A 21,859-nucleotide genomic window follows, 5' to 3' on the forward strand; every position below is an offset into this window, starting at 1 on the left:
TCACTACGGATGTGGCCGCGACGGCCCCGCGTTCCCTGCAGGTGTGCGTGACCTCACTAGTACAGCTTGGAGGGAGCAGGAGGCTGCAGTCCCTCTCTTCGGAGAGAACCCGGGCCTCGGGGTTGGATCCCGGCCGGGAACTCCCGAGGGGGCGGGTGCTGAGCCATCGCATTCCAGGGATGCCTGTGGGCCACCCCGGCGTGCCCAGGTCCCCACGCGGGTGGCTTCCCTTGTCGCCTGAGCTCGAAAGCCCCTCCCGCCAAGCCGCCGGGTGCTAGTCAGCCTCCTCCTTTCTTAGAGAAATCCTAACCTCCAGAGAAGCCACGGCGCCCAACACCCGGCCAGGCCCCCAGGTGGCGCACAGTAAGGGAACTGGGAAAGAAAAAGCAGCGACTTTAATGGAGATCAGGCAGGCCGTGGCAAAGTGGGGAGGGACCTGGAATCAAAGCGTATGGAGGTCGTGACTGCGACGGCTCAGTTTCTCCGGGTCGTCCGATGCCATGAGGGAGAAGTCTCGGAATATGTCGAGATACGTCTCGTCTCCTGAGGAGGACAGGGGAAAGGCTGGAGGGCTGGACGGTTGGGCTACTACGAAAAGCATGACGGACAGTAGGCGTGGATCTGGCCGGGCAAGCTCTTCACGTCGGGGTGCATCGTAAGCGCATCATCATCGTAAGCGCATCATCGTAAGCGCATCACGGGTGCCTTTTCCTTTGTTCCGAGGGTCAGGCACGCTCGATGCGCCCAAACCGTGTTTGTTGAATAAACAATGGCATTAACACAGTTGGGCACTAAGGGGACAGGTAAGCAAGGGCCAGAATTCCGGTGTGGACCCGGGGTCTGGGTGAATAAGTGGTTACTTTACCTGCCTGGCCCTGGGCCGCTTCGGCCTCCCTCATCTTCGCCAGTCGTAGCCTGAAGGGTGGGAATTAAGGAATAAAAGACTTCACACTCTTCATAACCGCCCATCCTTTGCCCACCTCCTCATCCTCTGAGCTACGATCACTTGGTAAAAAATACCTCCCCATGACTAGTGCTTTAAAATGCAAACACATTAACTTTTCTGCAAGGTTGATGGACGAACAATGGCTCCCAAGATGAACTCCCATCATCTCATCCTGCCCCACCCCCCACAGAACTTTACCCCACCCCTCCCCAGACCTCACCTTCCGGGTCTGGTTTTGGCATTAGCCCCACCCCAGAGATAACGCAATGCCCAAGCACTAGCCCGACCCTCTGGCATTCTCACAGGGTTACGATGTCAGCGTTGGCAGCTTCCATCGCGATAGTCAGAGGGTCCCTGCCTTCCGCGTCTCGGGCCCCCAGATCTGCACCCCGTTTCAGGAACAGGCAAGCCAGCCTGAAAAGGATAGCTAAATTCAGCTGCAGCCTCCTTGCTGTTTCACTCCCAGAAAACTCCCTCCCCATGGTGGCATTTCCGCTGTGCCCTACCCTGTGTGGCCCAGAATGGTGGCATGGTGCAGTGGGCCCCGGCCAGCACTGTCTGCCTGGTTCACATTCGCCCCGTTCTGGAGGAGAAACTCACAGGCCAGAAGAGAATTCTGCATGGAGAGATCAAGGAGGAGATGACAGTTTTAGAGGTGGAGTTCTAGGTATTTTAGGGTGGCGTAATTAAGACGATGGGAGTGTGGAGTGTGGTATTCAGGGTACAAGCAGGTGTCAGACCTGGCTGTTGCTCTTTACATGTTCACGAATTTAATCTTTTCTGCACTCTGATGAGGCATGCTAGTGCTCTTTTTGTTTGTTTGTTTTGTTTTTGTTTGTTTTTTGAGACAGGGTTTCTCTGTGTAGCTTTGCGCCTGTCCTGGAACTCGCTCTGTAGGCCTCGAACTCACAGAGATCCTCCTGCCTCTGCCTCCCAAGTGCTGGGATTAAAGGTGTGTGCCACCACCGCCCAGCCTGCTCTTCCTCTTTTTTAAAGGTATTTTTATTGTTATTTTATGTGTATAGGTGTTTTGCCTTCATGTATGTCTGTGTACCACATGAAGTGAATGAGGAGGCCAAAAGAGCATGCCGCATCTTCCAGCATGATTATGCTGCCTTAGAGGTACTGGGAACTGAGTCCTGGCCCTCAGCAAGTGCAGCATATGCTGAGCCATCTCTGGCCTCCTGATAGTCCTACTTTACTGATGAGACTAAAGACCCACAGAGATTGACAGTTTGTTTAAAATCCCATGCAATGTTGGGTCCAAGATAGACTCACCACCTCCAAACCACACTTTTAACACCAAGTCTATGGGGTTTCCCTATGGGCTGGAGACCTTGGGAAGGTCAGGAGGAGCTTTAGGGTCAAGTAGGGGAGGTCAGCATAGTCCTTACAGCAGCTGTGGCCCGGATCAGAGGTGTGGCGTTCCCCTGACCCCCATTGACCCAATTGACATCAGCTCCATGGGCCAGGGCATCAGCCATGGTGGGAAGAGATGGAGGATGTCCAGCGGCTTGGAACAGCAGGGCCCCAGGGTGCAGGCTTCCCAGGTCGTCAGATGGAGACTCTGTTGAGGAAAATCAGTGCTGGGTCTGGGGAGAAGTCTTCAGCACAGTCCCCAGATGCTGGGAGGCGGTAAGTCACATCTAAACTGTGGGGAGGCCCTTGTGACTCAGGGCTGTGGTGAGAGACGAGAGTGATGTGTATGTGCATACGTGTCGGGATGTATGTGTGCAAGGCCCTGGGTGTGGAAGAGATAGTATCACTCACCTCAGCCTGTCCAACCACCAGACTGGCTGGATGCCAGAGGTGAACTCCCAGAGAGAGACTCAGCTCTTGCCTTCCTCTGCCCAGGTCAGGCTCACACCTCCTTTTCAGGCCTTGCCAAGCTCAAGCCCTCTCCTGCCTCTTCTCGTGTTGGAGATTGCCTCCTCAAACCCCCCCTCCACCTTTTTTGGGGGCTTTATTTTTTTTTTTTCCAAGACAGGGTTTCTCTGTGTAGTTTTGGTGCCTGTCCTGAATCTCACTCTGTAGACCAGGCTGGCCTCGAACTCACAGAGATCCACCTGGCTCTGCCTCCCAAGTGCTGGGATTAAAGGTGTGTGCCACCACCGCCCGGCAGAGATACCCCTTTTGTGGCTCTCCCTGACAGATTCCACCCCACAATTCTCCCTATGCTCAATGCCATGCCCTACTGTATCTCCCTGAAACTACAGTCTGGCCCTTCCGACTTCCTCCAGGGGATGATCTCAGTGTCTGCCACCGTATCCAGCAGATGGCCATGAGCCGAACAGTCTCTACCTGACTTGGACCTGACGATCCCTGGCTGCGGCCTGATAGAAGGCTTTGGGGGCACAGGAGGATGTCCTCTTGGGGGTCCCCTGCCACCTCTTCGTCCTCGAATTTCAGGAAGCTTGGTCAAGAACTTTTTCTCCACATACTTGGCATGAATCCAGGCTTCTTTTTCCTGCCTGGATGTTGGGAGAAGAGCTAGCTTTAGGTCCTTCATCCCATCCCCACCCTCCCGCAGTGGAGGGGAGCCCTGGCACCTTCACCCCAACCTCACCGGGAGCAGCTGGGCCCTGGCTTCTTTACTGCCATGGCCTCCACACGGGCCTCGTAGATCTGGTTGATGACGACATTTCCCAGCTCGCACATCAGCTTGAGGAGGCCCAGGAGAGGCCAAGAGAAAGAGGCAGGGTAATGGGGTGAGTCTCTGTGAGCCCTCGGGGCTCCTCTGTCCTTTGTCTCCACAATAGCCCAAGTTACCTTCACTAGTTCTGGTTCCCAGGAGTCAAGGGTCAGAGACCGGACCTTGGAGAAATGAACACCGAGGCTCCTGGAGGGCCAGAGGGAGAGTCATGCCCTGTGTGGGCAGTGGCCTGGGGAGGCTGTTGCTCCTGAAAAGACTAAGAGGCCAGGCTTGTGTGGAGGCTGTGCGGGGGAGCGGGGCCAGCAGGCAGGGTGGCAAAGGCCACATATCCTTGACCGGGCTCTGGCCTGTTCATCATCCCTCCCTTTATCTTGCTTCACTTTAAGGTCTTATGCTCTCCAGCCCCTTTTCTTTTCTCACGGTGCTCTGGTCTGGAACATTCTTCCTATGCTACCTCCCTTCCCTCTGTGTGTAGTTCAGAATGGTGGTGAGGCCTCAAGAACTTGGTAGGACCTCACAACCTCTTCTTTCCTTGGGCTCTCTTGGCTAACCCCACCCTCAGCGACCCTAACCCACGCTTCCTCTGATCAAGACAATAAATTCCCTGGGCTGGGCGGCGGCGCACGCCTTTAATCCCAGCACTCCGGAGGCAGAGGCAGGTGGATGGCCGTGAGTTCTAAGACAGCCAGGACCCCCGGAGCCTATCCACACCCAACTGGCATGTGCACTTTGTGCAGCACGCTTGGTGACCAGTGACAGAGAAGAAGACCGTAAGGAGACACCAGGGTAGGGTGCGTGCGAGGGTCCTGATGACGGCCAGATTGCGGTTGAAAGCGGGGCTTATGCTTGGGTCTTAGGCAATGACCTGTGGATGCCGGAACACTGGATGCAGAGGGTGACCCCGAGGTTGATGCTGGCCCACTCTGGGGCTGGCTCCCTGCAGTCGCAACACTGGGCATTTCCTTCCACGCTTTGTAGCTGGGCTGCCACCTGCCCAACTCCCCCAGGCTCCCTCCCTCTGGCTGCCCCGCCACAGCCCAGAGTAGCAGCAGAGCTCAGGGCGAGGCATCCTGAGACCTGAGGGAGACAGGGGAAGGAGGGGTGAGCAAGGGGCCTAAGGGTGAGGGGTGCTCCACCTCCCGGGACAGCATGCCTCCCAGTGCCCACATGAAGATACCTGGCCTGGCCCTCGAGGGCTGTTCTCAAGGTGAGCCTGGCTGAAGGCCGAGGCAATGCTGCTCTGAACGGCATTAATCCACAGCTGCAGGAGGCGCTCAGAGTCAGCCTGGAGGAGGCAGGACCTGGGGGGGGGGAGGCATGAGAGTAACAGAGGTGGGGGTCTGAGGTCAGAGGGCCATGAGGCAGACTGGGCAAACTGACGTTCAGCTATTGCTGAACTGATCATATGGACTTAAAAATATATTTACTTATGTATCAATTTCTACTGCAGATTGGACCCAGGGCCTTGTGCATGCTGGGCAAGCGCTCCACCTCTGAGCCACAGGCAAGCATTTTTATTTTACTTTGAGACAGAGTCTGGTACACTGCTCAGATTGACTTCAAGCGTGCTAGTGGATCAGTCAGGCCTTGAACTTTAAAAAAGGCATTATAGTCTGGTGGTGGTGGTGGTGGTGGTGGTGGTGGTGGTGGTGGCCCAAGCCTTTAATCCCAGCACTCGGGAGGCAGAGGCAGGTGGATATCTGTGAGTTCAAGGCCAGCCTGGTCTACAGAGCGAGTTCTAGGACAGCCAGGACTGTTGCACAGAGAAACCCTGTCTCAAAAAACAAAACAAAAGAAAAAAAGATACTATATTTAAATATGTGTATTTTGTATGTGCACACATATGCATAGTACATTATGGAGTTGTTATCTCTTTCCACCATGTGGGTCCTGGGGATTGAACTTAGGTTATCAAGCTTGGCAGCAAGTGATGAGCATCTCATTGGCCTGTCTATTCTTGAGACAGGGACAGGCTGTGCTCTTCAAACTTAAGATTCTCCTCTGCCTCCCAAGTTTGGGCATTAGAGATGTGTACCACCATATCTGGCTATCAGCAATATCAAAATCCAGGTGGTCCCTGATTTACGATGGTTTGACTTAATATTTTCCAATATTAATGCATAAAGGTATATTTAAGCAGCCATTTTGATTTTGATTTTCAGTAGAGTATTCAAAAACACTTCATTGTAAAAGAGGCTAACAGGTTTTTAGCATGTTTAAGGTAGGCCAAGTCTAGGCTAAGCTTTGTGAACAGTAGGTTTTTTAATATCTTTTCAACTGATGATGAATTTATTAGAATACAATTCCCATCATAAGTAGGACTTCTGCAACAACTGGCAATATCCCCCCAAATATCTCCTACCACCCTGCATCTCAGCACAGGCTCCCTGCTTCAACCAGCCACCGAAGAAAGGGCCAAGCCCTGGAGCTGTACAGGGAGCCTCATCTTGGTGGCCTTGCCTTTTTGGTTTGTAACTATTCAGACATATTAAAATATTGCCCCCAAGGAACTGTACTTACTTGCTGGTGGACACCACTTCGAAACAGAAACGCCTTTCTGAGTCTGGACAGAGCTTCACGGTACAGAGACGAAGGTCATCCACCACCACAGTCACGGGGTCCTGGCAAAAAGTGATAAGGGGACCAGGATCCAGCAGAGTAAGTGAGGGCTGAGTCTCTCTAGAGTCCTGGCACCCAGTACCTACCTTATATTTCTTCTGGTAAACCAGTTGGTTGTTCTGAATGGTGAACCAGCGTCTGGAGGAGATAGACGTGGTTAAGTGCATGGGCAGCCTGGGGACAAGCTCAGGGATGGACAGAAGAGAGACTGCTCTTTGCCCCCTAAGTAGCTTGCTGAGAGGTGTGGGCTGGCAGTCCCACATGACATTCCAGAGAATGGTGGGAAGAACGGGACATGGAAGGGGTGTTCTTCACTCCTGGAACAACCCAGATGAAGCCTACTTCCCAGCGGACAGTAGTAGCCTTCAACGCTTGATCCTCCTGCCTCCGTCTCAAAGGCTCGGCTCACAGGCATATGCCACCACACCCAGCTTTCTTCTTTTAACTAAAATATGTTTATTGTTGCAATTATTTCTTTTCTAGTTGTGGCCAGTGTGGAAGGAGATCGAAGGGGGAGACAGCTGTAAAGGTGTAAAAATTTGTAACAGTGGAAAGCACTACTTCTGGGTGTGTCATGAGCGCGTTGGAATCACCCCCACTTGTACAATTATTTGTTTGAGATAGGATCTTGCCATGTAAGCCTGGCTGGCCTAGAAACTCCCCCTGCAGTCCAGGCTGACCTCAAATCTGTAGTCTTCTTGTCTTAGACTGCTGCCCTCATACCAAGCTTATTGCTACAGTTTTTGACAAATGGAACTATGTTGAAGGGGCTCTATTTTCTCATCGGTACCAAGGGCCCATATGGGCTGGTGGTGGTTCTGAAAGATGAAGTAGTCACATCAAAACACGTCACCATTCTGTTTTAAACCCTGCAGGACTTCGCCATTTTCCTTAGAGTAGCCTTGGAAGCACTACCGAAGTCCCAGCATGGTTCCTGCCCCCTTTGGCTCCTCCTCCTTCCTCCCTCCCTCCGACCAGGCCCACAGCTCCAGTTCTGTACACACTGAGAGACCAGGGTCTTCCCATTAACTCTTCCTTCTGCCTACAGCTTTGCCCTCAGATATCCTTGCAATCTTGACTCAAAAGTTACTATGTTTGTTTTGAGACAGGGCTTCTCTGTGTAGCCCTGACTGTCCTGGAACTCACTTTGTAGACCAGGCTGGCCTTGAACTCATAGAGATCCACCTGCCTCTGCCTCCTAAGTGCTGGGATTCAAGACGTGGGCCCCCACCATCCTGCAAATGTTACATTTTTAGCTAGGCATGGTGTTGTGCACCTGTAATGCCAGCTTTTGGGAGGTGGAGGCAGGAAGATCAGGAGTTCAAGGTCATCCTTGGCTACATTGTAAATTTGAGATCAGCCTGGGATATATGAAATCTGTCAAAAAAGAAAAAAAAAGAGTGGGCGTCAAAGCAGACCTGATAAATAACAGTTCTGTGGCTTGTCTGCACACAGAATTCCAATCCTCCTGGCTCCTCCTCTCAAGTGCTAGGACCTCAGGCATGATCCACCACGTCAAGGCCCTGACATTTTATTTAGAATCGGGAACCCTGGACTGTGGGTGTAACTCAGCGGTAGCTCCTTTGCCTACCAGGGTTGAGGCCCTGAGTTTAATACTCAGTGCTTCAAAAAAAAAAAAAAAAATTGAAACTCAATTTTACCCTCTCTACCCAGACCATCATCAGATCATGTCCCTTCTGTACTGTTTCTCTTTTCTGTAACATTACCATCCCTTTCTTTTACACACACACACACACACACACACACACACACACACACACACACACACCCTTTTTTAAACAGTGTTTTGCTTGGGAGCTCGGCCTCAGCCTCCTGGTGCTGAGATCACAGGTGTGCATCCCCATACTTAACTCCTGGCAGTATTCTTCTGCTATCCTTTTCTTTTTTTGTGTGACGGTCTCTTTATGCATTCCTGGCTGTCCAGGAACTCGCTCTGTAGCCCAGGCTGGCCTTGAACTCAGAGATCCACCTGCTTCTGCCTCCCCAGGGCTGGGATTAAAGGTGTGTACTGCTGCGCCAGGCATTTTATTGTTACCTTCTAACATAGCATGTAACTTATTTAGGTGTCTGTCTGTCTGTCTTTGCTGACCCAGGGTTGTGATGTACTTCACACGCGGTAACCACCCGTTCAAGAATGTTCCGTTGGGTGAGCTGGGGCGAGTCGCTTGTCCCCTTACCTGCTCCACGTCTTAAACGCGTTGCTGGCCCGTTTGAAGAGATGTCCCTCCATCACCAGGCCGCCAGGTCCCTCCTTTAGGCTTGGCTCTGGCTCCTCACCACCCAGCTCCTGGGGGCATGAGAGGATCAGAACCATGTGAGGCAGACGGAGACCGAAGTCACAGGCCTGGGTCCCTCTGTCCCGGCAGCAGGCTCTCACCTTCTGCTTCAGCAACACGTGCCTCTGTTCCATGTCTCTCCTCTCTCTCGCAGAGTTCAAGACCAGGTTGTGTAACTGGGCATAGGAAGGACATCTCACATGTCTGCGTTTGCCCCAACCAGGCCAGGAGAGTCATCTTAGCGTCCCCTAACCTCCCTGCACCAACTGCCTAGGGTCCTTCACCTGGGCACCCAATTCCTTCCGATACTGAGCCAAGCGGTTCAGCTCCTCATGGCCCTGCTGGAAGTAGGTAGCCTGGGCCTCTACCAATCGCAGCACCTGAGGGACAAGGCGGGTGGGGGCAGGACTGAGGAAGGATACCCCCTCCTTCCCTCCACCCTCCTGCTCTGCCAGCAGGTCCCTCTCCATTTCTGCTGCTCCTGAAACTCACGAACTCCATGATGTCAAACTTCCTCTTATCCTCGATCACATTGACCTGAAAGGTCCAAAGAGACCTCGGGTCAGTCTCGAAATGACAGCACTGTCTTCCATGGCACCCTGGGGACTCCCCACTCTTCAGGTGACACCTCAAGGTATCCTGGAGGATGGGTTGGGGTAGGCACCTACCTGCAGGGCATAATCCAATGCCCGACTCCGGTACCCAGCTCGGGCAGTCCTCAAAGCAGTCCCAGCCTCCTCTGCTTCTTGGACGCGGCGCCTGGGCACCTCTGCATTATGGGTAAGAGCAGCCTCCAGGCTCTCAGCCCCTCTCCAGAAATCCCGGCGAGCCTCTCGGAAACCCCGGAGACCTCTAGAGTTAGGGAAGACAAAACAAAAGCAGATTTACCTTTCCCATCCCCAGGGAAGAAAAATCTCAGGATCACCCCTCCCCTCCAATGTCAGGTCAATTAGCCCGTGAGAGGAAAATCCTGGGGACCCTGGGGATGGGAAGAGTGGAGTCAGGCCACTTCCCACCCACCCTCATAGCTCCTCCTATTGGAGAGGCCTAGTGGTAATGATTAGAGAGGTGGAGGGCTGGCTAGTGTCTGGGAAAAAAGCCCCCCGCCCGCACCCTCCCATCTCACTCCTTGACCAGAGTCTGGATTTGCTGCTGCAGCGTATGTTGAGTAGCATCAAGAAGCTCCTGTTGAAGAGGTTGACAAGTGAGAGCCAGGGTTGTGGTCAACCCTGCCCCATCCATCCATCACCCCCAGGTCAACCCTGCCCCATCCATCCATCACCCCCAGGTCAACCCTGCCCCATCCATCCATCACCCCCAGGTCAACCCTGCCCCATCCATCCATCACCCCCAGGTCAACCCTGCCCCATCCATCCATCACCCCCAGGTCAACCCTGCCCCATCCATCCATCACCCCCAGGTCAACCCTGCCCCATCCATCCATCACCCCCAGTCCAACCCTGCCCCATCCATCCATCACCCCCAGGTCAACCCTGCCCCATCCTTCCATCACCCCCAGGTCAACCCTGCCCCATCCATCCATCACCCCCAGGCCCCACATCCCCCACTCACAGCGTGGCTGTCCAGCTTGTGGTTTAGGCTCACAGTGAATTTCTCCAGACACTCCTGGGCAAGAAAAAGCAGAGAGAAAGTACCAGGTATGGGACATCAAGGTCCATCCAATGTCCTGCCTGCTGGACCCAGCTTTGCTCTGGCCTGGGCTCTGCAGACCCCAGGTCAGCCCTCCTCTTCCTCAGCATCTCCTGATCCCAGTCCTGAGCACGCCACGCCCCCCCCCCCCCCAGCAATCACAGCTCTGGTTCAGAGTCATCACATACCGCCATCATGGGCTCCGGCGGGCCCAGGTGAGCCAGGTCACAGATGCCAACGACGAAGGCACGGCCAGCAGCAAGGTAATGGTGCCCAGTCTCCAGGAGGCAGCTCCCCAGCTTGAGGAGCTGGGGAAGAACGGAGGACAAGAGGGAATGGTACCAGCGGCCTCCACCGCTCCACGTCGCCCCCTGTCCCAGGCTGTACAGCCCTTTCCTAATCTCATCCCACCCAGACCAAGGAAGCCCCCCCACTTCAGACTCACACCTGCGACGCCATTATCTCTACTTCCTAGCTTCCTTTTCCTGTGTCTGTTTCAAAACTTCTGCCCCAAGTCCCAGTCATCTTTACTTCTCAAGTCTGTCCCCATCTAATCCTACCTGCCCTTCCGTGCCTGTGGGGTGAGGGGCTCTCCCTAAAACCCCATCCGCCCTGCACTGTCTTGTCCCTAGTACCCATTCTCTGCCTGGCTAGGTTCAGTTCTACAGCCTGCGTGTGTGTGCATGTGCAAGTGCACGCGTGCGTGCGTGCGTGCGTGCGTGCGTGCGTGTGTGTGTGTGTGTGTCTCATTCTGTATTCTCTAAACATTCCCTTGCAAATATTAACTAGTCATTGAGGCCTCGGGATCAGGGACAAGTAAGATGGTGGGGTGCTCAATTGTCCACCTTTCAGCACCTTTTAAAATTAATTTAAATTAATTTATTTTTCTTTTAATGTGCATTGGTGTTTTGTCTGTATGTATGCCTGTGTAAGGATGCCAGATCTCCTGGAACTGGAGTTACAGACCCTTGGAAGCTGCCATGTGGGTGCTGGGGATTGAACCTGGGTACTCCGGAAGAGCAGCCAGTGATTTTAACTGCTGATCCATCTCTCCAGCCCCCACGGTGCCTTTGGAATGGTCAAAGAGCTATAACTGATCTGGGAAGGGAAAGCCAGAGGGCTGAGCTGGAGTCCCACATCAGTCTCCTCACCCGTTACCCACAGGGCTGTGGCCGCGTCACCTTGAAGGTGACAAGGCTAGACTTTAGGCATGAGTTGCCATATTTTGAATGGATCAAGTGTCTGTGGAGTCCTTCAGCTTGGCCCAGGGAAGAGGTCACAGGGAGGCTTTGTGAAGAAGTAGCAAGGCCCCAGGACCCAGGTCTTTCCAGCACACTTTTCTGGGGCTGGTGGACACCTCTGAGAAATACAGTCTGGGCTGAAAGTGACTAGGGCTGAAATTGGCTAGCACGATCAGCAGTGGTCAGGAGACTGACCAAGATCAATTCATATCAGTCCATGACAAGGAGACAAAATGGCTACAACTCACAGTGCAGATCAGCAGACCGTCTAGTTCTCCTGTGTATACAAGCCCCTTTCTCCCGTATACGAGAAAAGACCTTTCATAAAACTGAACCAATAACTAGCCGGGCATGTGACACAAGCCTTTAATCTCAGTACTTGGGAGGCAGAGGCAGGTGAATCTCTGTGAGACCGAGGCCAGCCTGGTCTACAAATCAAGTTCCAGGCTGGCCAAGACTATATAGAAGGACCCTGTCTCAAAACAAAACAAAACAAAAACAACACTAAACCAATGATTAGTAGTACATCTATATGATAGAATTGCAGTCAACAATAAAGAGGAACTATTAATGCACTCAACAACTTGAACGGACTTCAAACACATTCTTATTCCCAGTTGTTTTTGATTGAAAATACTTTCATTACTATTTATGTATACATGTATATGTCTGCATATGAGTGAGGAGGACAGAGAGATGTCAGATCCTTCGGAGCTGGAGTTACAGGCAGTTGTGAGCCTCCAGGTGTGAGTACTGGGAACTGAACTCAGGTCCTCTGGAAGAGCAGTATGTGCTCTTAACCACTGAACCATCTCTCCAACACCTTTAATTTTCTTTGAGACAGGGTCTGTCAATGTAGCCATGGCTGTCCTGGAACTTGCTATGTAGGCCAGGCTGGCCTCAAACTCACAGAGCTCTGCTGCCTTTGCCTCCTGAGTGCTGGGAAAGGCATGTGCCACCATACTGGGCTTCCAGTTTTTTAGAAAAGCCAACTTCAGGCCAGTGGGATGGCTTAGCTGGTAAAGGCACGTGCCATGCCAGCCTGAGGACCAAAGTGCAGCTCTGGAGCCCATGGTGAGGGGAAAGAATCAACTCCTGGAAATTGTCCACTGACCTCCCCATGTGCATTATAGCATGTGCTCCTACACACACACACACACACACACACACACACACACACACACACACACACACAATTGATGGAGAGAGAGAGAGGAGAGAGAGAGAGAGAGAGAGAGAGAGAGAGAGAGAGAGAGAGAGTGAGAGAGAGAGAGAGAGAGAGATATCAGTACTCCTGAGGCAGAAGCAGGCAGATCTCTGTAAGTTTGAGGCCCAATCTGGTCTACATAGTGAGTTCCAGGCCAGCCAGGGCTACATAGTATGATGACCTTGCCTAAAAGAAAAAGAAAGAAAAAAAAAGTCCACCTCCTTTGAGCTAGGATTTCTCATTCTCTTAGCCTGAAGCCCACCAGTTAGGCTAGACTGGGTAGCCAGAAAACCCAGTGACCCTCTTGTCTCCATTTCCTCAATACTAGGATTATAAATGCATGCCATGCATACGCCTTGTCACTTTTATTAAGTGCTGGGGAACAAACTTGGGTCCTCATGCTTGCAAGGGAAGCCATCTCTCCTGGTCCCTGTAGACTTGATTGTTAATTGTACTGTGCCAATGCCAATTTTGAGGTTTGATAATGAGGAAAAATTGCATTAAATGTCATCACTGGGAGAGGTTGATGGGGACATGGCCTCTCTTTGCAATTACTGCGAATATGTTATTAACTCGCATTGAACAATTCAATTAAAAACATTTGGGGGCTGGAGAGATGGGTCAGTGGTTAAGAGCACTGGCTGCTCTTGCAAAGGATCCGGGTTCAGTTCTCAGCACCCACATGGTGGCTCACAACTGTCTGTAACTCCATTTTCAGGGGATCCAATGCCCTCTTCCAGCCTCTGCAGGCACTGGTATGGAAGTGATGCACAAACAAATACCCAGGCAAAACAGCCATATATATAAGAAAATAATAATAAAAAAGTTTAAGAATTGTTTGCACTGGGGATATAGGTACCGCCTAACATGCAGGGGGTGGATTCGATCTCCAGGAGGGAGGTAGAGGTCAGAGGATTGGGAATTCAAAGTCAGGCTCAACTACAAGGTAAATTCAAAGCCTGCCTGGACTATGTGTGTGTGACTCTGTCTGGAGAAAAAAAAAAAGGTAGACCAGGCTGGCCTGAACTCATAGAGATCTGCCTGTTTCTGCTTCTCCAATGCTAGGATTAAAGATGTGAGTCATTGGGAGTTGGAGAGATGGCTCAGAGGTTAACAGTACTGGCAGCTCTTCCAGAGGACCTGAGTTCAGTTCCCAGCAACCACAGGGTGGCTCACAACCATCTGTAATGAGATCTGGTGCCCTCTTCTGGCCTGCAGGGGTAAGTCCAGACAGAACACTGTATACATAATAAATAAATAAATAAATAAATAAATAAATAAATAAATAAATAAATAAATAAATAAATAAATCTTTAAAAAATGGTGTGTGTGTGTGTGTGTGTGTGTGTGTGTGTGTGTGTGTGTGTGCGCTACATGTGTAGAGTATCTGAGGCCAGAAGAGGGAATCAGATCTCCTGGAACTAGAGTAACTAGGTAACCATGAGCCACCCAAGCTGAGAGCTAAGAAATGAACGAGTCCTTTGGAAGACCAGCAAGGACCAGTAAGCCATCTCTCTTGTCCTAAGCGCTCCTTAAGAGGAAGGCTTGTGTCTTGCTTCAGACTGGCCGAGTATGGGATGGCACTCCATGCTGCCCCGTGTGACACCTCACTGGCACACACAGTGACTTTCTTCCTGTCAACATGTAGTAACGCTAGGATATGTCTGCAGCAAGCCTTGGGACAGGGACCTGTGGGTGGCCTCTAGAGATTAGCCCCGGTCCTATAACAGCAGTGAAATATAACTAGAATTTTCAACAATCACAGGATCCTGCAAGAAAGTCCCAGGTTCAGATGAGACCACAACGTTGGTTGAGACCCTGACTGCTGTTTAGGTGACCCAAGCTTGTTAAACATCAGTAAAAACTCACAGAGCATGTCAGAGCTGGAGCTTATATAAATGCACATGAACGAATGCATCTTATTTTAAACTTTTGAAGGCACGGGATGTTTTCTCTATCTCTGCAGACCCCCCCAAGCCCTTTTTAAAAAGAGACGCCTCACTGTAGTTTTGCCCAGGCTGTCACACTCATGGTGATCCTCCTCCCTCAGCCTCAGACTCTGAAGTGCTAGGATTACAATTGTGAGCCATCATGCCCAGGTACAGTTAACTTTCTATGACTCGGTAACTCATTCCCCGTGTACCCCTGTCTCCCTGGCCCACCCCTCTATTTCAGTCCGATCCTGGATCTTGCTTGCTCTGTGATCACCTTTTCCAAGCGGGTCTCCAATTCTGACACTTCAGTTTCCACCAGTTCAATGGAGGCTCTGGGAAAGGAGGAACAGGGTCATGAGGACAGAGCTTAGGTCCACTGGGTTCTCTGCTTATCATCAAGGGAGGGGGCTGGAGTCATGGGGTGGTGGGTACAGACAGACAAATGAATTGAGGATGGCCGCCCACCCAGGAGCTGGTTATTGCTCATGTGCTATTACTATGCATTCTAAGCTTCAATAACCCAGACCAGAGCAGGAAATGTCGAGAGGGTGGATGTGGCCAGGGCAGGAAGTTGCTAACCGCCCCAGGGCAGGTGCTGGGGGAAGGGTTCCAGTGAGAAGGAAGAAGGAATGCCAATTATAAAGGCCAGATGGTACAGGGGGCAGAACAGAAGCGCTTTGGAGAGCATGGGCCTTTTGCCTTTTGCCTTTTGTTTTTAAAGGGTTTCACTCGTGTAGCCCAGGTTAGTCTGGAACTCAGAGCAGTCTTCCTGCCTCAGCCTCCCAAGTGCTGGGATCACAGGTATGAGGTGCCAGGCCTGGGTTGAATAGCAGATGCACCATTTCCCCCCAGTTCCCTCTTGTCTCTTTATGACCTAGGCTCTAAGAGCGGTCCAGCCTTGGACATGCTGTGTGTTTGTCAGGGCATTGGAACCTTCCTTCCCCGCCTTAGCCTCCTGGACCTGCACACACTTACCGGAAGCGGGGAGAGTCCTTGAGACATTCTTCAAAGTCTAGCTTGACCGTCATCTCAGATGACCTGCTTGGCCCAGGCAGGTGGGGATGTAGGCAGATGCACTCCCCACCCCCCAGGAGGGGTACTGATGAGGAAGAAGAGGTCCTCTGGCAGAAAGGGCCTGGGTCTGCAATTCTTTCCCCAAAGGGAAAGGGGTGACCCAGGAGGAGCTCTCACCCCACCACTTCTAGGCGGCTCTGGGAGGGGCAGGGGTGGGGCCTGGGCAGAGTGGATGCTGAGATCAGAGAAACCACAGCCCCGCCCCCAGAGACTGTCTGCTGTCGCCTACCTTCTGGGACCCTGGTCTTTCTTTGCTCCTTTCTCCTTTGGTGAATAAATTTTTTGACGGTAGGCATGATGATCTAGAGTCAAAGATGTCTCTGTCACTTAAGAGTTTGTGTAAGGGCTGGAGAGATGGCTCAGTGGTTAAGAGCACTGACTGCTCTTCCAGAGGACCCGGGTTCAATCCCAGCACCCACGTGACAGCTCACAACTGTCTATAACTCCAAGATCTGACACCCTCACACAGACATACATGCAGGCAAAACACCAATGCACATAAAATAAAAATAAATAAATTAAAAAAAAAGAGTTTGTGTGATTAGTAGGGCAGTGGCATATGCCTTTAATTACAGCAGAGGCAGGCAGATCTCTGTGAAGTCAAGGCCAGTGTAGCCAGTGTGGTCTACATAGTAAGACCCTGTCTACAAGAAAAGAAAGAAAGAAAATAAAGAAAGAAAAGAAAGAAGAAAAAAAGGTTGTGTGACCCAGGACAAGCTCTCTGACGCTTCGGTTTCCTCATCTGGGAGAAAACCCTGTTACAAGGCCAGGTACGGTGATGCACACCTTTAATCCCAGCACTTGGTAAACTGTGTGGTTTTTAGTTTTTTGTTTGTCTTTAAAGACAGGGTTTCTTTGTGTAGCCTTTGACTGTCTCAGTAAACTAGGCTAGCCTCAAACTCACAGAGATTCACCTGCTTTTGCCTCCCAAATGCTGGGATTAAAGATGGTAAATTAACTGAATCCAGACATTGCCGTCCTGCTGCAAGCCTGGGCCTTTTCAAGATCCTAGGCTTTGCCAGGCTGTGGCGGCGCACGCCTTTGATCCCAGGACTTGGGAGGCAGAGGCAGGTGGATCTCAGTGAATCTGAGGCCAGCCTGATCTACAGAGCGAGATCCAGGATGAGCACCAGGGCTACACACAGAGAAACCCTGTCTCAAAAAAAAAAAGAAAGAAAAAAAAGAAAAAAGAAAAAAAAAATCCTAGGTTTTGGGGCCAGCAAGGTGTCTCACTGAGTAAGGGCCATGCAGCAAGCCTGAGCACCTGAGTTTGATCTCTAGAAGCCACCACTGACTTGATTCTGGAAAGTTCCTTTGGCTTCCAGCCTCTACACGTACGCCATATTAGTGAATAAAGTAATAGTGAATTTTTTTAGAACCCTAGGTTTTGTCTTGTTTTGAAACAGGACTCCAGGGCTGGAGAGATTGCTCAGTGGTTAAGAGCACCGACTGCTCTTCCGGAGGACCCAGGTTCAATTCCCAGCAACCACGTGGCAGCTCACAACTGTCTGTAACTCCAAGATCTGACACCCTCACACAGACATATATGCAGGCAAAACAAATAAATAAAAATAAGTAAATAAAAATAAATAATTAAAAAAACAAACAACAGGATCCCACTGTGTGGAATAGCTCTCCTCAAATGTGTGATTTTGCTGCCTTGGCCCCTAAGTGCTGATCCTAGGAACCCAGCCCCTCCGGTTGCTCTCAGCTTCTCTCGCTTGTCTCTACTTTCCTCCTTTATTGTGCAGGGACCACCCCTCCCCAGTTCCCCCAGGTCTTGATAGAGCAGGTCCAGGCTGGGCATCCAATTCCCAGCACTCAGATTCCTGATGTTCTCTTTATTGTCCACTAGTAGAGTGGTAAGGGCAGGGGAGGGCTGCCCTCCCCCCGTCCTTAGCTGGCTACATTTTCCACGGTCTAGGTTCTTTTTCCTGAGTCCACTGGAGCCGCAAGGTATCATCTAGAGAGAGAAGAGGTTGGGCTTTTCTTGCAGCAGGGGTAAGCGCTTGTCTACGTGACCCTCAGATCTCTAGAACCTACCCACTAAATCCCAATGCCTCCCTGGTCAGCACAAGGACCCCCTTGCGCCTGCCCAGGCTCACATCTGCACCCGGTCCAGTTCAGAGGGTTCTGGTTACTTCCACGTTCCTTTTCTGAACTCCCTGGACTTCGGCCTCTCAGTCCCTTAGCCCAACAGCGGGAAGCCACACCACCCGAGACCCATTGCCTCTGGAGGATGTGGCACTAACTAGAGAGGGGTGGGGTGGTGGAGAGAAGTCAAGGAGGAGGCGTGACGTCAGTGGCTTAGGCTAGGCTGGAGGGATTCTCAATCCCTCTGAGCAACCCCGGGGTCTGTTCTCTATGACGTAGGCACTCCAGGTTGGTGAGGACCTCTTACGGCCTGCTGCTAATGCGCTGGCCTAATAGGGATTGGGAGGCTGGGAGGTGGGAGCTTGCTAAGAGCCAGGCCTAGGGAGATGGTGCCCTCAGCAGGTTGCCATACAGTCATGGTTATGTCCAGAGAGCCCTAAATGGTTTTGTCATACCCAAGGGGGCTTCCAATAGGACCTGAAGTTCCTTTGGGATTCTCAATAACCCAGGTCAGACCTGAAGAACCCGGAAGTAACATGAGACCAGGGCTGGGGCACCTAGCAAGCTGCTCATTCTGTCCTTCCTCCCCGGCTGGCTGTCCTCCCAGGCTCACTGTTCATCTCTTCGTCTTCCATAGCCTCTCCGATCTCCGGGTGGGAACAGGACCTCAGGTACCTTCCTTGACTGTAATACTCCTTTCGCTGCAGGGCAGTCTGCTCCCTGATGGCCGAGTCTGACGCTGCGGGGAACTGGTTTCTGAAAGCAGCAGAATCTGAAAAATCACCCCAGACAGTCTGAGTCTGTGGCCACCTGCTGTGCCCATGAACCCTAGGTGTGTATGGTGGGCCACTAAAAGACGGGAAAAGTTCAAGTCCCGAGTTCCCCTCTACCACCCTTCCCCATTTCAGAAAGCCTGCAGTGATCTGCATTCCCCAATGGTTCCCTCAAACTGTCCTCTCTGGAGACCACCCTGTGTGGAGACTCAGCTCCATTTGTCCCGTCTTCCCTGGCGTCCACCCCCAACCACTGCCTCTCTGTCAGACAGCAGGACTGGAAGCCTATGCTCTGAAGAAAGCAGAATACAGCGGAGAAATGAGAAGCAGAGCCAAAGAGAACAGATACGAAAAAAGCAAAGTTCGCTGGGCGGCGGCGGCGGCGGCGGCGGCGGCGGCGGCGGCGGCGGCGGCGGCGGCGGCGCACGCCTTTAATCCCAGCACTCGGGAGGCAGAGGCAGGCGGATCTGTGAGTTCGAGGCCAGCCTGGTCTACAGAGGGAGTTCCAGGACAGCTAGGGCTGTTACACAGAGAAACCCAGTCTCTAAAACAAAACAAAACAAAAAGAAAGAAAGGAAGGAAGGAAGAGAAAAAAGCAAAGTTCAAGGAGATATGGGCTCTGGAACAGCCTCTTGTCTACAATTCTCTTCAGTCCCCTGAGGCCCGTCACTAACCATTGGCGTCTAGGCCACGGCTGTCAGTCACCAGGACAGTGTCATTTTTGACTCCTGGGGCCAGCCTTCCTGGCCAGCCTTTCTCGGCAGGCCTGGGCTTCGGGTCCGTCAGCCCGCTCTGACTGCTGCTGCTGATGCTGGCACTTGTCCCGCTGCTATCGTCCTCATTGGTCAAGGGCAGGCTTTTCAGGGTCTTCAGGAACTTCCCTTCATTGTAATGTATCTTTCGGTGCTTGTCAAAATCACTGGAGTCTGCGGGCCAGTGTGGAAGCTTGGCTTTCCCTCCGGGCTTTCCCTGGAGGGTCCCTGACGCTCCACCTCCCCTTTGCATCAAGGCCCACCCTGCATCTCACGTACGTGTCTTGGCAAAGGTGTCTGCAGTCTTGGAGTTTTTGTTATCTCCATACTGGAGGACCTTGGGAAGGAAATTGTCCATTGTGGCAAACCTGGGGGGAGGGAGACTAGTTGGGGGTACAGAAGGGAGAGAAGGACAGTTGGGGCAGGTGGTGGGCGGGGACTAAGCCGCGGCTCCCCGATCAGTTCTGGCTATGCTGTCTGAGAGTGGACTCAGAGGTATGGGGTAGTGGGCACAGCTCTGCGGGAGGACTCTCACCTCTCTGACAGTGATTCAGGGGTCACCGTGGGAGAAGACCCGGCAGACAGGTCCTCATCATTGTCTTGCAGCCTGCAGAGGAGGAAGCAGGGCTAGTACCTGAGGCTTCTCTGCCTCTTCCTCATGGTCCCTTGTTAGAATACAGGAGTCTAGGCTGAAAAGCTAGGCTTAGGACTCAGCACCTGTGGTAGGGGGTGCTGGGCTCATCCGCCTTCATAAAGCCATAGTCTTTGTCAGCAGGGTGGTAGGTGGCCAAGATGTTCATTTCATCCCAGCGCTGAGACTTCCTGAGGCGAGGGAAGGACACAGCAAAAGAGGACGCTCTTCGGGTAACCCTCTCCCAACAGAGGGGTCTCCTCCATTCTCCCAGGCATTCAAAAAACTCTTCTTACATTCGCTTATAGAGGTTAGGATTGGAGCCAGATGCCCCGTGGTAATTCCAGGGCGGTGTGGCCAGGATTTTGTGACACCGGCCGCCCTCCCCAAGTCTTGGAACCTCAGACTTCCCTCCCAACTGGTCTCACTTTCGGCCCCTACCACGGTCTCGGGACTCCGCCCCCTTTCTCCTGGCTTCCGCCCAAGGTGTCTGGAACTCCTCCCTCCCCTCAGGTTTGCGGGTGGGCTGCGGGCTAACAGCTGAGTTGCTTACTTCTCCCCACTGGAGGTCTTCTTCATCAAGATGGAGCTGCTGTTTTTTAGGATGCTCCGGGGCCGCTCCTCAAAGTTTTGAGAGTGCAAAAAAGTTGGCCCGGACTGTGGACTACTCTCCGAACTGTACACTTTGGACTCCCCCGGCCCAGGGATGGACCCCCTAGCTGCGCCAGAGGATTTGCTGGACCCAAGACTACTGCCTGCAACCTCCCCGAGTTGGGGACAGGGTCCGGAACTGAGGGTCACTGCCTCTTCAGAGTGCCGGATGGGCCCAGGACTGCGGATGACAATGCCCCCGGGATGCGAGAGGGGGCCAGCAGCGCGAAACAAGGCTACCCCGGGGGGCAGTCCGGTGTCAGCGGGTATACCTCTGACACCTCCAGGTATTGCCCTAGGAACCCCCCGAGGGGATTCCGCACTGAGGCCGCTAACGGATGCGAGAGGCTCCGGCTTCTCCATGGCTCCCCACTCGGTCGGTCGGTAGCCGCCGCTTCAATTGCTCCGCCGGGCCGCCCGGCTCCACATAGCCCCGCCCCTCGGCCCTGCCCCCACCGCGGTGGGCGGGGCGCTGGGGGCTCGGGGTCAGCCTGGACCGCCTCCGCCTGGGCCGCGGGGCTCCGGGGCGCTGGAGCAGGTGAACCCAAGGCTATCGACGGGAGGACCTCAGCCCGGGAGCCCCTCCGCACGCCCGTCCCCAATCGTCACACCCAGAGGCTCTCTTTGTCTCTGTGATTTGTTCCCGCCCTGCTCCATCACCGCCCTGCTCCGAATCAGCCAATCACAGCCAAGGGGCCGGGCCGGGGGGCGCGGAGCCTTGTGACGTCATAGCCCGAGGCGCCTCCAGCTTCGGCGGCGTCCTCGGCGGGTTCTGCCGGGCGCGCTCCGGTGACCTCCGGGCGTTTGCAGCCCCGGTGCCTTTGACATGGCCCGCCGGGGTGTCTCTGGGGCTCGGTGTGAGGGGTTTTTAAAATCCAAGGGTCTCCTGGACTCGGAGCTCAAGTTGGTCCTGACCCGCCGCGGGCTTCCCCCCCCCCGCGGTCCCCCCTACACCGTCAGCTCACTGCAGGGGTGCGATGCCCAGGGTGCGGGGTGGGGCGGGGAGGTGGCGGGCGGCAGGAGGTGCGGGACCAGGCCGAGGAGGGCTGTGATGCGTGGGTGGATTGCGACATTTCCGGTGCCGGCCTCCCGGAGGACGGAGACGTGGCTTTGTACCGCGGGCTTTTGTCCGTCCCGCTCTAAAGCGTGTCTGTGACGGGAAGCCACGACCCGTGCTGTGGACGCGAACACTCGGATACGTCTTTTCCCCCGGCAAGGGGTGGGTCCCGGGCGCCGCGCGATGGGTGTCGCAAAGTGCATTTGGGCGCTTCGCGCGCCTCCGTCGCAAAAGACGCCTGCGGCGGGCGTTTCTTCCACTCACTGTCGCAAACACTGCC

The 21,859-nt window shown here is 53.2% G+C and overlaps 2 protein-coding genes across 3 annotated transcripts; both read right to left on the reverse strand.

Moving 5' to 3' along the window:
* Positions 1-378: 378 nt before the first annotated feature.
* Acap1 (ArfGAP with coiled-coil, ankyrin repeat and PH domains 1) lies at positions 379-17,309 on the reverse strand. Its single transcript, XM_042282284.2, has 23 exons — positions 15,851-17,309; positions 15,523-15,646; positions 14,822-14,879; positions 10,354-10,473; positions 10,088-10,141; positions 9,642-9,700; positions 9,184-9,367; positions 9,008-9,052; positions 8,800-8,895; positions 8,617-8,691; positions 8,417-8,526; positions 6,305-6,356; positions 6,120-6,220; positions 4,777-4,900; positions 4,465-4,676; positions 3,716-3,785; positions 3,513-3,607; positions 3,248-3,417; positions 2,341-2,513; positions 1,453-1,562; positions 1,250-1,360; positions 866-915; positions 379-543 (listed from the first exon to the last, which is right to left on the reverse strand). The coding sequence occupies exons 1-23, from the start codon at positions 15,915-15,917 to the stop codon at positions 443-445; spliced, it is 2,361 nt and encodes a 786-aa protein (XP_042138218.1). The 5' UTR covers positions 15,918-17,309; the 3' UTR covers positions 379-442.
* Positions 17,310-17,447: 138 nt separating this feature from the next.
* On the reverse strand, positions 17,448-21,021 carry LOC102912416 (uncharacterized). 2 transcript variants are annotated; one of them, XR_013041706.1, is made up of 8 exons: positions 20,425-21,021; positions 19,958-20,062; positions 19,776-19,847; positions 19,520-19,608; positions 19,163-19,414; positions 18,329-18,487; positions 17,727-17,872; positions 17,448-17,584 (listed from the first exon to the last, which is right to left on the reverse strand). XR_013041706.1 is itself a non-coding variant. In XM_006973415.4 (7 exons), exons 1-7 carry the CDS (start codon positions 20,883-20,885, stop codon positions 17,526-17,528), a joined length of 1,197 nt encoding a protein of 398 aa, XP_006973477.1. In that variant the 5' UTR covers positions 20,886-21,019; the 3' UTR covers positions 17,448-17,525. The 2 variants fall into 2 exon arrangements, 1 of the variants encoding a protein (XP_006973477.1); XM_006973415.4 differs by lacking the exon at positions 17,727-17,872 and having other exon boundaries at positions 20,425-21,019.
* Between the last annotated feature and the right edge of the window lie 838 nt (positions 21,022-21,859).

This window comes from Peromyscus maniculatus, chromosome 8, assembly GCF_049852395.1.
Source record: "Peromyscus maniculatus bairdii isolate BWxNUB_F1_BW_parent chromosome 8, HU_Pman_BW_mat_3.1, whole genome shotgun sequence".
In the NCBI taxonomy this organism is placed as follows: domain Eukaryota; kingdom Metazoa; phylum Chordata; class Mammalia; order Rodentia; family Cricetidae; genus Peromyscus; species Peromyscus maniculatus.

Coding starts and splice junctions, on each gene's coding strand:
- LOC102912416 (XM_006973415.4), bottom strand. CDS start 20,885: ATGGAGAAGCCGGAGCCTCTCGCATCCGTTAGCGGCCTCAGTGCGGAA. Junction 20,063..20,424: donor AAGACCTCCAGTGGGGAGAA/GTAAGCAACTCA, acceptor CCCTCGCCTCAG/GAAGTCTCAGCGCTGGGATG. Junction 18,488..19,162: donor CCGTGGCCTAGACGCCAATG/GTTAGTGACGGG, acceptor GTGATTTTTCAG/ATTCTGCTGCTTTCAGAAAC.
- Acap1 (XM_042282284.2), bottom strand. CDS start 15,917: ATGCCTACCGTCAAAAAATTTATTCACCAAAGGAGAAAGGAGCAAAGA. Junction 15,647..15,850: donor AAAGACCAGGGTCCCAGAAG/GTAGGCGACAGC, acceptor CTTCCTCATCAG/TACCCCTCCTGGGGGGTGGG. Junction 8,527..8,616: donor ACGTGTTGCTGAAGCAGAAG/GTGAGAGCCTGC, acceptor TCATGCCCCCAG/GAGCTGGGTGGTGAGGAGCC.